We start from the raw sequence: 14,973 nt of genomic DNA, 5'->3' as shown, positions 1-14,973 counted from the left end.
AAACATCCAACAGGCAAATCAGTGATTCAAGTGTCAGGCATCATACCTTTCTCATGGAGTCATCTCATATATTACATCCAGTGTTGTCGTCTTCTTCCTTGGCAATCACTTGCAGCCGACGAAGATTGTCTTCCATGAATATGGGCTTAACAGTGTGTCCATAGACGACTGTGGAGGCCAATTCTGGATCTGCACATCTTTCTACAGTGGGGACATAGGTTTCCGGGTAGGAGTTGATAGCGGTGAGGATTTGCCAAACGTGCCTTCCTCTTAGCTCGTTTCTCCCTTTCATCCCGAGTTCGTGCTTCAAAATCGTTGATGCCTTTGGTCGAGGCTGCTCTCCAACTGCAGTGCTCGCAGGGAGCCATTCCATCTATTACATCCACTGTTGTAGAATTCTGCACTGTACCAATGCAGACTGCAGGGGAGAGCCTATTAATGCTCTTCCCATATTAGCAATTTTTGAAAAGGCCATGGAGCAAACTACCAGGGGAAAAGGACTGCCCTTTGCCCAGTGGCTAATTTGCTATATGCAGGCAGCTTTTAATTGTTGTGGGGAAGGGGGCTGGCAGGGGGGGCCCACTGAAGACTTCATTAATTTAATTACAAAATAGTTTCAAAACAATTGAAAATCCTCACAACAGGGCATAAAATGTAGCTTCTGTCCTATTCATTTCTAAAAAGTATGTGTTGGCAAACATTCAATTCAAGCAAAGGCTTTCCACTTTTTAGTCAATTTCAACTCTCATGTATGGAAGGCATAGGTAAAGGTAAAGGGACCCCTGACCATTAGGTCCCGTCATGGCCGACTCTGGGGTTGCGGCGTTAGCCATTAGATATAAAAATGTGGCATATTGCCATTGTTTCATTCGCATGTCTCTTTATCACAGTTCAACAGCCCCTTCATATTGTCCTGGTCCATATTTCCAATGGCAAAGAAATGTAGCAAATGCTAAGTTAAGAGGGATGATAGGATCTACATCACTTGGCTCCTCATGCAGTTTGAGACTTTCACGTGTTGCTATTATTTTCGGCCACTGCATCAAGTTTCCCATCTGACTAAGACAAATGTAACTTTAGTTCAAAGCAAACATTCATGAGGAGATGGGAAACTTCTACTTCCCCAGTGACTCACCAAAGCATCCTAAGACCATGCTGTCACTATTAAGATAAACTCAGGCTGTGTTAAAGCACTTTATTCATTTATAAATACTGTTGTGTTTACAAGCATCATAGATGTGAATATTATCCCCAAACTTTCAAACATATACTTAGAATACTATATAACAATCAAGAAAACAAAAACCATTCATCTCAAGAGTTTGAAAGGCCACTCAAAAAATTGCATAAAAATACATTCTTTCTCATCACTCACAGGCTAGTCTTTTCTCCAAGTAGTGTATTTACAACAATCTGTAAAACTCTCCTTAAAACAGGTAAGTACAGAATACTTGCAGCTTGGGAAGTTAGCGAGCCAAGTGCATAACACCACTCTTTTCCACGAGTTAGCATTTGCAGAGGGGACTTGTTACTAGATTCCTCAACAACATGATGGAAGCAAGGGGAGGGGACAACACAAGAGGCTCTGTGGCAACAGCTCGGGCTGTGCTGTTTTTCGAGAGTATTTACTGAGAACACCCTGAAGGTCACATACGCCAAGGGTCCGATTTGCCCCAGGAAAAGAGAAAACAGTTGTCAGGGGGAAAGGAACAGAGGAAGAAAAGAATTGCCCCTAGGAATTGGGTTAAATTTCACCTGTGAGCTGCTTGTGGAGTTAATCTTGGTAAAAAGCCCTTCATGGAGCATGCTGCTTCTAGGAGAATCATGCAAAAGGATTTCCAAACATGAAGGTGATCATGATCCAAACCTAAGTCACTCAGGGAAAAGGCCTTGGGGAGTCTGCTAGCTTGAAATAAACTTAAAATTGCCTTTTGAAACAGGCCCCTTAACATCGCTGAAGGAAGGAGTACATCCAAAAATGCTGGACTTTAAGTTGAGAAGCTGCCTTGTGCAACAGGTGGGCTAATATGGCAGGAGTGAAGTAGAATAAAGGAAAACAAAGATGAAAGTAGGGGGCATCAGTGTGAGTGCAAAGGACAAATTTCTATCTCGGGGTGGGCGGGGGGGAGACATTTCTGCCTTCTGACTCGCTTGCAAGGAGTCCCAGCAAAAGATGATCACTCTCAGATACAGATGAACACCCATTCAAAAAAATTGGAGACATGTTTGTTAAGGAGAATCTGCATTTGAATCAAAGTGGGAATTTGGAAGTCGTCCAGAAACGTGCTAAGACCCTGCTCACAAACAACTCTCTAATTCAGAAAGAATTATAGTGGTTATGGGGGAAAGCAAACATGATACAGTAGAAATCATCTCTCAAGTATATTTTGATTTCAATCATGATTTCTATTCACTGTCAGTAAATCCAAGGCCTTGGCGACCTACCATCACTTGGTAATGGCAGAATTGGCAGGACAGGGGAGAGATATTCAGTCAATATCCTTTGTGGGGAAAAGGACTACATTCTGCTCTTTACCATCTACAGGCATACATTAAGCTCACCAGCCTTGGGAACAGACTAGCTATTCCCTAATGAAAAACAACTGTTAAGTCTCCCAAGTACAGTCAGGGAGTTGAATACGACTTGACCTATTGGCAAATATCATCATGGCAAGACTTAACATTCCTGGTTATCCCATGAGAATAAGACTTTTAAATGCTAATGAACAGCCACCGACTGTATTGTATCCACAGCCCTTAAAAGAAGTCAGTCCTATGGCATCAAATACTTTGCTATCAGATTTCTATAGACTGGCTTCTGATAATAATTATTCCTATGTGGACTAGAAACCACCAATAAATCTGAAATTAGCTGATTTGATAAAACACAGTGCACTCTTAAACCCTGACTTACTGAAGATGACTGACTGAATTATATCTGGTCAGATCTCTAGAGTCATTCTTTAATTCCTTCCATTAACAGTAAATCAATATGGACAGTGCACAGATGCTGCATCATCAGCTGTCACAAAATACAGATCAAATCAAGTACACATGCTCTTGCAGCTCTAAATCTACCCCCCCCCCCCACTTAAAATTCCATTTCCATTCCACTGGTTAAGAGTTCTCTGCATATGACAGCTGTTCATCCATATTATTCATGTTGTACTTTAGCAGTACAACACAACCTCCTTTAATGCAAGGCATTCAACCACAATATGTCAGCTCTCAATACTACTTCTGTATCTGCATTTGTTTCCTTCAACTTGGCCCTTTTGCATGCCTCTAGTTTCTTCTGAAACTTTGCTTCAGACCAACAAGCCACCGCACATAAACCTCGCGTTCACAATTTGCAAGCAATGAAACCTGCTCCTTCCTTACTCCAAGCTCTGCTTCTTATATCAAAAAAGTTGCACTGGAACTTCAACACAGATGTGGAAGAGGTTTCTAAGACCTTCGACATGCAAGTACGTCTTAGGATGTACACTGAGCTGTAGAAGCTTCTGGGAGTAAGAAAGCAGTGAGGCAGAAGAGTTTAAAGAAAAACCACCCAGTGCCTTCCAGTTAAAAGCTCTCACAGCTCACAGAATAAACTTGCAATGCTTTCTCCGCATAATTTGTACTTTATGTAGAGAATATTCCAGCAGACTTCACACTTATAGCTAACATTATATAAAATCCATTGGAACACTAAAACGCACCAGTACAAAGCAATCATAATTCAGTAGCAGTAATATTTTCTCTCTGGGTTTTCTTAAAAACAGGCATGAATTTGTTTATGAGTAGACTGTCCTGAATTGTCTACTCCCTTGGTTAAAACATTGTATTAAAATAATAGCCTGCATTTGAACAATCATATATCAGCTTAATCAATCAAGATATGATTTTGCTCCTGTTCACAGCCCCTCGGCTGCTCCCTTTTGAGTGAGTTGTGTTTCAACAAGGGCCTCTATTTACCAGTGTTTTCCAGTTTGTGAAACTATGGCTACCAGCTTTGGAACAAGACAGGATTGTCAAACCAAATTCAAACTAAGATTTAAGATCCAGGCTTTCCCCCAAGTTATTCCTGGTTTAGTCACAGCTTGGACAAAATAACAGCTTGATGGGGGGGGGGCAGAACTCTCATTCATACCTCAGTTTTTTAAGATGAGATGGTTGTCCAATCCAGGCCAGTGTTAACTTTAATACTGGAATAAAAATGGGTTCTCAGGTGATTGGTTTAGGGAAGCCTTACTAAGGAAGACAAAGCTATGTATTAAAATAAGTAAAAAATTGATTATCTGTTACATGACATGAAGCCCAGAATGTCAGACACAGGATACTTGGAGGACAACACTGATATTGGTGACCCCCCAAAATAATCTGCTTAAGTAACTTTCAGTAGCACTAGACTTCATAGTGTTTTGGCTTGTCACGAGGATTAATTTGCTCACATAATTTCAGGCTGGACAGAATTCAAGTTTAAATATCGAATCCCAACGTTAAAAAGTCTCAACTTCATCGGTCACCATCCTTCATGCTGTATCACTGTGGCCATCTGTGGTCCTTCAGATGCTGCTGGACTCCAACTCCCACCATCCCTGGCCATGTTGTGTGGGGCTGGGGGGAATTGGAGCCCTCCAACTTCTGCAGGGCCACAGGCACGCCATCCTTGCTGCATTAGTCACCATAGTCTGTGTCTTTTAAGGTCCGCACAATAAACTGTGAGATATACTTAACCTACTATATGCTTAGTGAGAACTGCCAACAGGAGAATGTAGGGATCATTATAGAAAGGACCATAAGCACCAGATGCCTGCTCCTTCTGTGATGTTAAATGGCAGAGTCTGAAAAAGTTCAGCAAAATACTCTCACCAGTGTAAAATCAGCTAGACTGGTGAGCTAGAATGCTTGAGCTGGAAGATACCACTCACAGAGATCAGTGCATGTTGTGGCCAGTATAAAACAACCCCCCCCCAAGCCTTTCTAGCTCTGAAACAAGGTTGGTAGGAAGGTGACTGTTGAAGAAAAGCACTGGATGTAAGAAAAGCAACACATAAAATTAGTAGAGTATAAGAGGTTGTACCAGGTAATTTATCTGACCCATCCAGAATCCTGACTATCTGCTGTTCTTAAAATGAAACATAATGTCAGAAAATATTTCTGGTGCTTCTTTCTTTTTTTAAGCAATAGTCTGATAGGAACTCGGAGTTTACATTGTTTCTGTTCAAAGGGACAAGCTATCTTCACCAAAGTAGAAGCCTGAATTAGTCTTTTGAGGTGCTTCTATGTAAAGATGATATCCACTGGTTTTTAACTGAATTCATACAGTTCTACTCAGAAACAAAGTGCAAACATATGGAGTCTCCATATTTGAGTGAAACAGATTTCTAATTGTGCAATGGGACTTCCAACGTCCTCTCCTTCCTTCTGGTATGCCCTCAAACTTGCTCAAGGGTTGAGGGGCCCCTCTGGAAATTCTGAGAGTGCATGGGGGTAAGAAAGGAAGATGAAGTCTTGCTGAGTCTCTTTGCACAATTCTGTCTTCATCTCAGAGCTGATTCGTAACTGATCAAAAAAGCACCTTCCCCCTCTGATAAATGCTGAATTAAATGTCTGAATTTCTACTGCTCACTTGTATGCTTTCAAGAGTAGTTATTCTCAGATCCCAAAGTTCCTTATTTTAAATAATTGTGAGAATTAAAAGAATGCACTGGCAAGTTGCATTTTGACAGGAAACTCCTTAACAGGTTCTGCAGATGAAATCTGGTTCTCTGTAGTATCCAGAAGAACAGAGCGGGCAAATTAGTTGCATCATGATAACCCATAAACATGAATTCGTTCATTTCCAGTATGCAGAGAAATGGCTTTTTGAGAAATGTAGGTCCTGCTGTTGATGCCCTCATTAAATGCAAATTCATGTCTTAAAACTGCGCAAATGATCACGGTATCAAAATTCTCAGACATCATAGAATGCTACTGTAAAGACTTTCCACCAAGATTGAGGCTCATCATTTTCCACAGGGATATGCACATCTATCCATCATCCCTCAAACCTTGCTGTTGTTAAAACTGAGAACACTCACCTATTCAACAGAATGCGTATCCATTGGCAAGTTAACATAAATGTGATTTGTTTGCCCAGGTCTTTTGTGAGGTTTTTCATGTAGAAAAACCAAACATCTTGCTAATAAAGAAGTATTTTGGCATTGTGTCTATGGGATTTCATTCAATAAGCACTTTTTGCTGGTTAACTCTCTTTCCACCAGAAGTCTTGAAAAATCAAGGGGCAAACTGTTAGCCAAAGAATGCAGAGGCTGTAAGATCACGTTATTATTAAACAGTACCAAAGAAGGCACCCATGGAAAAAACAGCAAGAACCATCAAAGGGTAGCAGGCAAAAGTGAAGCAAAACAGAAAGGGGAGCCAGTGATTGGATCCCCAAATTAAATTATCAAAAATCTTACATTAAATAAATCAGTTAGCTACTGAGACACATGGAAAACACGAGTCTCCAAGCCAAGTGACTGTTGTCAGACTCCCAGAGAAATAAGTCATCATGGCTTTCACCAGCACCGCAGACTTCCAAATTCCAGAATGGAGATTGATAAATCCTCAGTGGCAATTCCTAGTTTCACTCATTATTCCTACTCCAAGACAGTATCTTAAGACATGTTGGGTCAACGCTATGGAGTCACTTCTATATCACTTATTACAGTAGATTCTTCTTTACATCAGATTATGGTGGACGGATATGGAGCTTACAGCAGATTGTTTGGGCAGCTCAGACGGTGCCAACCCAGTCTTTGTCCCTTCAAATGAGTTACTTCAACATTCCAAAAATATTAAAACATGGCAGGGCATGCTGTGTTGGGGGGGGGGGAAGGATAAGCACTGTGCAATATGGGAATGCCTAGCAAGGTGCAAAGAGCAGTGAAGGGTGGGGCTAGCTGATCCGTGTCTGAAATGCCAGCTGCTCTTTCAACTGGAAGATCAGAAGCAGGTGGCAGGGTTGGCAGCATGTGCACAAATATCTCCTCTTTCTGCCCATCCTATGTTCAATATACTACTTCGAGAGTTTACTGATGACACGGATGAGGGCTCCATTTTCATCTTTCAGCCGCTGATTGTCGGACTTCAGTTCTGTCAAAACCTGTTCAAAGACAAGATCCAAACAATTCAGTATTGGTTGTCCTGAAATTCCTATGCAGTGAGAAACACACGACCACTCAAACGAAAGCATTTCTAGTGTTAATCGAAAATGGATTTGATCTCAAAAGCAACTAAGCCACACCAACGAAGTGTATCCATTTCATATTCATATCTCTAAGATTAAACATGAATTTGACTCTTTCATTCTCACATATACAGAGCAGCATCTACTTGAGTGAGTATGTTATATTAGACGTCACACTCGTGGACATTTTTAAGCCCATTAAATTATACCCAGAAATATTATGAGAAAGAAGTACATTTTGAAGAACAATTGCAATCTATCATAACTTGAAAGGCATTTCGTCCTGGACAATGCTACTTGCTCTCTTTCGCTTTACTTCATTTTAGGAAATGCACTTGCCTTGTAGCATTGTTCCTTCACACCTGGATAAATCCCATGCAAAAGAAATCTCTCACTTTTAAACTCAGAAGGAAAAGTTGCATACTTTCAGAAAACTTAGGGTTGGTTCACACATTATACTTCCATGTGCAGTCACAATTACAGCCCAACAGTGGGGTTGGGTGCGATTTCTGTTACATGCTATGTGCCATGTTAATGTCTTTTTCAACATGTGCAAGCAATAGTCAAGAAGGGATACTTTGCTCACAAGGTCTCGGTATTATCATGCACATTTGATTCAAATCTATCCTTGCACCCCACCCACACCAGTGACTTAGGAGGCAGCAATTTATGCAGGTGGATTGACTTTTGGAAAGTGTTGGTAACCTCCAGCCAGTAGTTTTTCCATTGACAGCAGGCACCCAATTATGTTTCGGGCAAGTTATGAAATACCAGCAGCTTCATACCCAGCATTGCTCAAGAAACAAAACAAAACAAAAAAAAAAAAACCCAGAGCAGTTTTAAAAGGTTCCGTCTGCATCTTGATTCAAAATGGCATCCAGTTGCATCTCAACGTAGATGAAAGCCTACTTCTTGATCTCAGGAACAACTAATCAAAATATACAGTAGATCATAGACCAAAACTGGACTCTTTAAATAAAACAAAATATCTCTTTGATTAACAACTAATTTACGAGATAAAAGTTTTGTTTTAATGCAATATATTTATATATTGCATTAAAAGTAAGGGTTAGTACTGGGTGCCTAGAAATGCTAAGTGATTTGGGGCAAGGACAACCAAGAGTGATCTATTTTGGGCCATGGCTTAAGTCTGGAATTCTTATGCCTTTACTAATTGAGGTATGCAGCACATGGTTAATTATGACAGCTTGCTTTCCAGACTCCTGAGCATTTTGCCAACCGCTCAAGCTCCCAGGAATTCCTAGAGGTTGTCCTCTGTTGAAATAAATGACCGGGTGCTTGGCCTGATCAGGGATATTGAAATGATGCACAACCTCTAGCCCAGGGAGAAGAGACTAGGTCAAGATAAAGCCACAAAGGACACTCCAACCATGGCAGAAGGGGGAGGGGGCTATGTTATGTGACCTTTCTGCACACAGACTTACTGGGAGCCTGTCGCTAATGGGAATACATGACTGACAGCTTGCTGACCTTGCCACTTTGACACATGATAGGATAAGAAGTACACACACTCTCCTCCATCCATGCCAACGTGGATGGCCCTTTGACCTAGCCTAGCAATGAGAAAGGTAAAGAGGCACAATCCCAAATCCTGTTCAGTGTTTCAATTTTTATACAGTACTTGGCATTCTGAATATTTAGAAAGGCAACCACCACAGATTTACTGTCAATACTGGAGGGACAAACTTTATGATTTGCTACAGGTAACGTGAGATGCTGCAAATTTAGGACATTTTGCAACAGATGTAGTCACACTTATTTGACCAGTCAGTAGCAACAAAACCTTAATGGTGAGGTATTTCATCCCAGGTTAGCAGAGTTCTTTAATATTTGCTTGAATATCGCCAAAAATTGCAAGCAGAGATTGGAATGGTATTGGATTTATAAAATCAGCATTCAACTTTTCTCTTTGTGGGGCCTGAATATGCAAATAGGTTTCCGGTATAACAATGATAGCTGAACTTCATAGTTTTCATCCTGAGCTTCACACGATGGTGTGAATAGTTAATGTTGTATAGGCAGTTATAGGATGAGCCTGCAAACAACAGTCAGACATACACTTTCTAGAATGTCTTTGACAGGTACAACCATTATTTTCATTTTATCATAGGAAAGCAGGGCCAAGTGAGATCATTAACAAAACTTGGGGTGTCAGAACAAGTTCTACCATCAGTCCAATGGCATCCTTCAGTAGTTCCTTCAAAGCAAATTAGCCCAAACATGAGAGATGACTAGTCAAATTAGGGCAAGGAGGACAAAATGATTAATGTGCAATTTACTACACAACACATCTGGTGTTCCCCAAAACTATTATGCAGGATTCACTACATGATATCCATTTAAAACATTCACACTAAACACAAGCTATGAAAATATATGTATGGGGGGAACCAACTAGCTTTAATGGTGTTTCCATGAATACCCAGAAAAGCACTTTTCTGCATGTACAGTACAAATGTAGATTCCAGGTATATTAAGTAATACAACTGTGAAATAGAAGACAATGTGCCTGAATGGTATGTCCCTGTAATGTTTAGTATCTGCAAAGAAACATGGTACCTTATAGTGACATTTCAGTCAGATGAATTGCAACATACAGGGACAAAGTATCAAAGGACCAAATCTTTGCTTCACTGATCCAAGTTCTCAAGAGAAAAATACTTACACTTTTGCATTAGAGCTGCTATATGTAGCAAGCATAACATGCCAACCTATAAGACACCGAGCACATAAAACAAACACCGTGTGCAACTTAAAAGCTTCAGGAGAGCTCAAAGCACCAGTAAAGAACATTATAACAAAACAACTGGTTTTATTTTGTTCATGTGTGCTTTGCAAAACGCCATCCTAACTGGGTAGAATCTTTATAGTGTTGGGAAAACCTGAGGCACTCTTGCTTTACTGGGGGCCACTCAATTTTTTTCCCACCCACATAGGCCTGACCTCTGACAAAGGCATCCTCAGGTCTTGATACTCATATCTTCCATGAAGCTATCTAGTCCTTAAAAAAAACCTCCTATACCTACTTTTTCTGATGAACACATACCATTTATAAGCTTTACTATTCAATAATGGCTTTCATTAAATAAAAATGCTGCATGTTCTTTAATTTGTTGCCCCCCACATATTTAGTATTTTTTTGGGGGGGATAGTTATCTGCGTAGTATGAAAATTTTGTAATAAATAAACAAACATGAGGACTTGGATCTTTGTTTTGCAGTTTCCGGTACTTTCTCTCTCACAACTTACATGCACAATTAGCAGAAAAGCTTTAAAAACGTAAAGGGTCCCCTGACCATTAGGTCCAGTTGTGACCGACTCTGGGGTTGCGGTGCTCATCTCACTTTATTGGCCAAGGGAGCCGGCGTACAGCTTCCGGGTCACGTGGCCAGCATGACTAAGCTGCTTCTGGCGAACCAGAGCAGCGCACGGAAGCACCGTTTACCTTCCCGCTGGAGCGGTACCTATTTATCTACTTGCACTTTGACGTGCTTTCGAACTGCTAGGTGGGCAGGAGCAGGGACCAAGCAACGGGAGCTCACCCCGTCACGGGGATTCGAACCGCCGACCTTCTGATAGGCAAGTCCTAGGCTCTGTGGTTTAACCCACAGCGCCACCCGTGTCCCGCCGTCTAAAAGCTTTAGATCCTTACAAAACCACAGCTAGAATACAACCTACCTCCCCAATGACAAAACTGTGTTTTTTTAACATTGCTGGATTACATCAGTGTTAGCTCACACCAGATACTACACCATTTCATAAAAATATTCAATACATAACCATCTTTAACACTGAGCCGTATGTCCCAGTTCTGATCACTTACATATATTTTGTTAGTATTAATGATATCCTACATTTACCTTCAGAACTGCGTTATTCTTTTTCACAGTCATGGAAACCAGGTGGCTGGATTTTTGTGTCTGGATTTTGGAAACCAGGTGGCTGGATTCTGCCTCTTTCATTCATCCAATGCTTACCCAACAACGCTTTAAAAAGGCAAAATAAAGCTTGAACAAAACTATTATTAGGCTGGTGATCATCCTGAGATGCAGAACCCATATGGGGGAAATGTATACCTGAAAAGAAGTGACTGAAGTACCTTGTATGCATTAGAAATGCAAAGTTTAGTATATGAACAGGCAGTGACTTCCATACTGCTATTTGAGTGTCACGCTCCTTATCTGCCACATTTAGGAAGATTGTAGAAAGGGTAGGGAATAGCTCAGTCAGACAATAAGAGCAAAGACCTGCCTGGAAGATTGGAAGGAGAGGAGAGATCAACTGGAGGGGGAGATGCTATAGCTCTTCTGACTCTGGGGTCTCAGCGGATTGCGAGAGCCTGGCTACAACCCGGGTCAAAGCCCTGTTTTCGGCCAGCAGCTGCTCATTCATCTGCCTCAAAGTGTGAATCTGTTTGAGCTGGTGAAGGTTCTGCAAAGTGAGACATGGAGGAGATAGACAAAGACAAAACAGAGAATATAAAACAGCACAGAAACATGAATTCAATTGGCAAGCAAGAAAAAAAGAAGAGCAGCAACGAGAGGTGGAGAGCAGTGAAAGCACAGAAGAAGCTGGACAACATACTAAAGCACTGGACTAACCAAAAAAGAAACCACAGAGAATGCAGTTCATTCTCTTAAGGCTTGAACCTAACCAAGTTTCAAATTTAACGAAACACCATAAAGGTGACAAATTATAGCTCTTAAATGGAGTGAGAAACTTCACCATGGCTGAAAACCACATCAGGAAAACCTTGCGCACAGCACTTTTAAAGTCCTTTTGCAAGGTACTGACAGATGACTAATGCTGGTTGGAAGAGCACCAATGGGGCAGTTAAGTATCTTTATAAAAGCTTTTAATGGCCCACATCCCAGCCAATGTGGCTTTGCATAGCAAAAGGGGATAGCTGTAGCAGCTGAGGTAAATTGCTTTAAAATGAGTCTAATGCTATCCTTCACTTTACAACATGTGGTAGTATTTGCAGTAGAAAGGGAAACTGGTTTGTACAATGCTGAATACTGTCACAATACACAACCCTTATAGCCTGTGCAGTCTGTAAGTGTCCCTGTGCTGAATTTGTGCTCCACAATTTAGCCAAACAGTAGCTTTACACTAAACACCACTGATGCAGAATCTTCAAAAACACCCCTCTAAATACAAGCACACACTTTTTCATATATGCGTATGGAAAAAATGGTCAGCATGCCTTACTGTCCCAAACTGGCATGAAACACAAGTGTTAATTTATGTGCTCATGGCATTTTTCTCTAGTATAAATGGAACTAAAATCTTGTATGAATGCTAAAGGCCAAGTATACAGACAATTAAGTGCTTTGAAATTGCTTTTATAGCATCAAAGGCAATTGCTTCAGAAGGGTTTCCAATGCAGACTCTAAAAGGACCCAATTTTCTAAAGAAAGAAATGTCTAATGCATTTCACTTTCAATATGGTGTAATAATAAGTGAAGAAAACACAATGATGAAGATATAACTGAGGATATAAACACCCTACAGAAAGTTTTACTGGGCCAGTAGGATGGGGAATAATCTTGACATAATCTCAAAATATGAGATACAACATCCATGTGACAACAATTTGCAGAAAAGGCAACACAAATCCAATGGAACAGCATCCTTTTTGTTACTTCTGGGATGATTGTGGTACAGCAACCTAGAATTTTCTGCAGAAGCAAATATCTTCCATTAGCTTGCATTCCATTCTACTCTTCTCTTCTTCATTGACTGAAGCATAGAGATTTATTGACTAAATCCAGGCTGCAACCAAAAGCTCTCCACAACCGTTTGGCTAAACAGATCCCTGAACATAATTTACTTAATTTTCAACTGTGAGAGTCATTTTATTTTATTTTTTTAAAGCACAGGGCACTAAGCCCATAAGACAAAAACACAAAAAGGTTAGCAAACTCTCCAAACATTTTTGTGAGGGACACACAACATAGTATCCTTATCCCGCCCATCTATGCTGTGACTATTAGGAAATCCTAATGCTGGTGTGCCTGGTTTATGCTTCATTAATTTAGTTCTTCACAATAATTATATTGCATAGGAGGACAGATCATAAATGGGGCAGCAGGGCCAGAAAAGAAACTGAATTCTGCATCAAAGGTCTCACTACTAAAATGATAAAGTCCAACCTGTCAATAATTTAAAAGGCTTAATTGCTGAACATTCCAGCTGATTAAGCTGATATAGCTGAGCTGTGTCTTTGTTCAGCCACGTCACAAAGTGATCAAGCAGCCCAGAGAGCCTAACGACACTGCTTCAGTGTCAAACTCAGTTTTTTACCTTCCTTCCTCCAAGTGAGTTGCTGACAGCAAGAAAAGAGGTGACTGTACAGCAGGGAAAGAATGTAAATTGAAAAAGCAGTTCCTGGACGAGGAGTAAGCCAAAATGCAACCACAGCACAAGAGGGATTGAGGCAGGATGCGTGCATATTTGCTTTGTCAACTCAAGGTGACTTTGGCTATAAAAAGAAGTTGTGGACAGATAAGGCATGTAATGCATGAAATGGATGTCATTCGAGAGAAGCAGACATGCTGAAAATGGCCTGTAATATTATGGCAGCACACCCAAAGTTGACGGACCTCTCAAGGGCACTACATTTATTTAGAAAAGGTAGTTCAGAAGAAAAATAGTAAATAAGGTTATCGAGGATTTTCATAGTTTCACCACCTCACACAAATCAGTACTGCTGCTTTAGGGTTTCCAGAGCCGAACACTTCAGCAATGACACCTGAAGGATAAAATCCTGGTAACTACTGCATATTGGTTACATGTATCACAACATCATTGTTCTTCTTACAAGTATGTTTTTAGGAGGGGTTTTTTGTTGTTATTGCTAGTCACACCATCCTTCAGAACAAGGTACAGTATAGCTATTTTGTGTAGCTGAATTCAAGGTGGTGTTGCGTTTGCCCCTCTGCGTTCTCATTTTAATTCTTTAAGAGCTTTCAAATAATTACATTTTAATAAGACCTCTAGAGAGGCCAATGGTGCAACCCATCCCCTGCAACTGAGGATCATGCTGTAAGATGGAGCGCAATTTCCGCTTTTGAAACTCCCCCCCCCCCCGAAGTCGAAACAGATCTTGACTTCAAAGGATTATCACACTCAGTAAAAACATAAAGGACATAAATTGGAACCATCTCCAGCAAGGCAGGAAATGGCTTTCATCACTACTATGGTTTCAGGGGTGCAGCAGCTCCTGTTTTTGAAGCAGAAACATTTCTCCCCACCACCACCAAGAAATGAACTTAGGTTCTAGGGGAATAAACACCAGGGGGCAGACAAAAGAACAGGCACATTTTGGGAGCAGAAGTATTTGCATATTGTATAAACCTATATAGTACAGTGAAGCCAGCTTAGTATTTTCAGGTCACCAGGGAAGCACAAGACGTTGCCTCTGCCTTAACCAGAAAAACATGATCGCCAGAAAACAGCACTTCGTTATAGCAGATGTCCAAAAAAGGGATGGCATTTCAAAGGAGCTGCCTGAAAAGGCAAATTCCTGCCCAGTCCAGCACCAATCTGTATGTCTTTAGACAGAAAGCTCAAATGGTGGCGCAAGGAAACCGGAAGCTTGACAACTCCTCTCATGTACTTACTTGTGCTATCAATCGTCCTTCAAGCAATATTCTGGAGCCATGAAGTATGAATGAGTGGGAAGAAATGCAGTTATAAAAGTTTTGCCCCAAACTGCCATGAGATTTAAAATG

The 14,973-nt window shown here is 40.8% G+C and overlaps 1 protein-coding gene across 8 annotated transcripts in view; it reads right to left on the bottom strand.

Annotated features, from left to right (window-relative positions):
- Positions 1–5,696: 5,696 nt before the first annotated feature.
- Positions 5,697–14,973, bottom strand: part of PPP1R12B (protein phosphatase 1 regulatory subunit 12B) — a 107,051-nt gene continuing 97,774 nt past the window's right edge. For 6 of the 8 annotated variants that reach the window (XM_082227403.1, XM_082227401.1, XM_082227406.1 and 3 more), the window contains one exon: positions 5,697–7,132. In XM_082227403.1, the coding sequence (XP_082083529.1) occupies positions 7,126–7,132 (7 nt within the window). In that variant the 3' untranslated portion in view covers positions 5,697–7,125. Of the gene's footprint in view, positions 7,133–11,488; positions 11,669–14,973 lie in introns of all 8 variants that reach the window. The other 2 variants (XM_082227404.1, XM_082227402.1) reach the window with 1 other exon arrangement.

The sequence above is a fragment of the Podarcis vaucheri genome (genome assembly GCF_965113315.1).
Source record: "Podarcis vaucheri genome assembly, chromosome: 6".
NCBI lineage: Eukaryota > Metazoa > Chordata > Lepidosauria > Squamata > Lacertidae > Podarcis > Podarcis vaucheri.
This window is presented reverse-complemented; position numbering and strand designations above follow the sequence as displayed.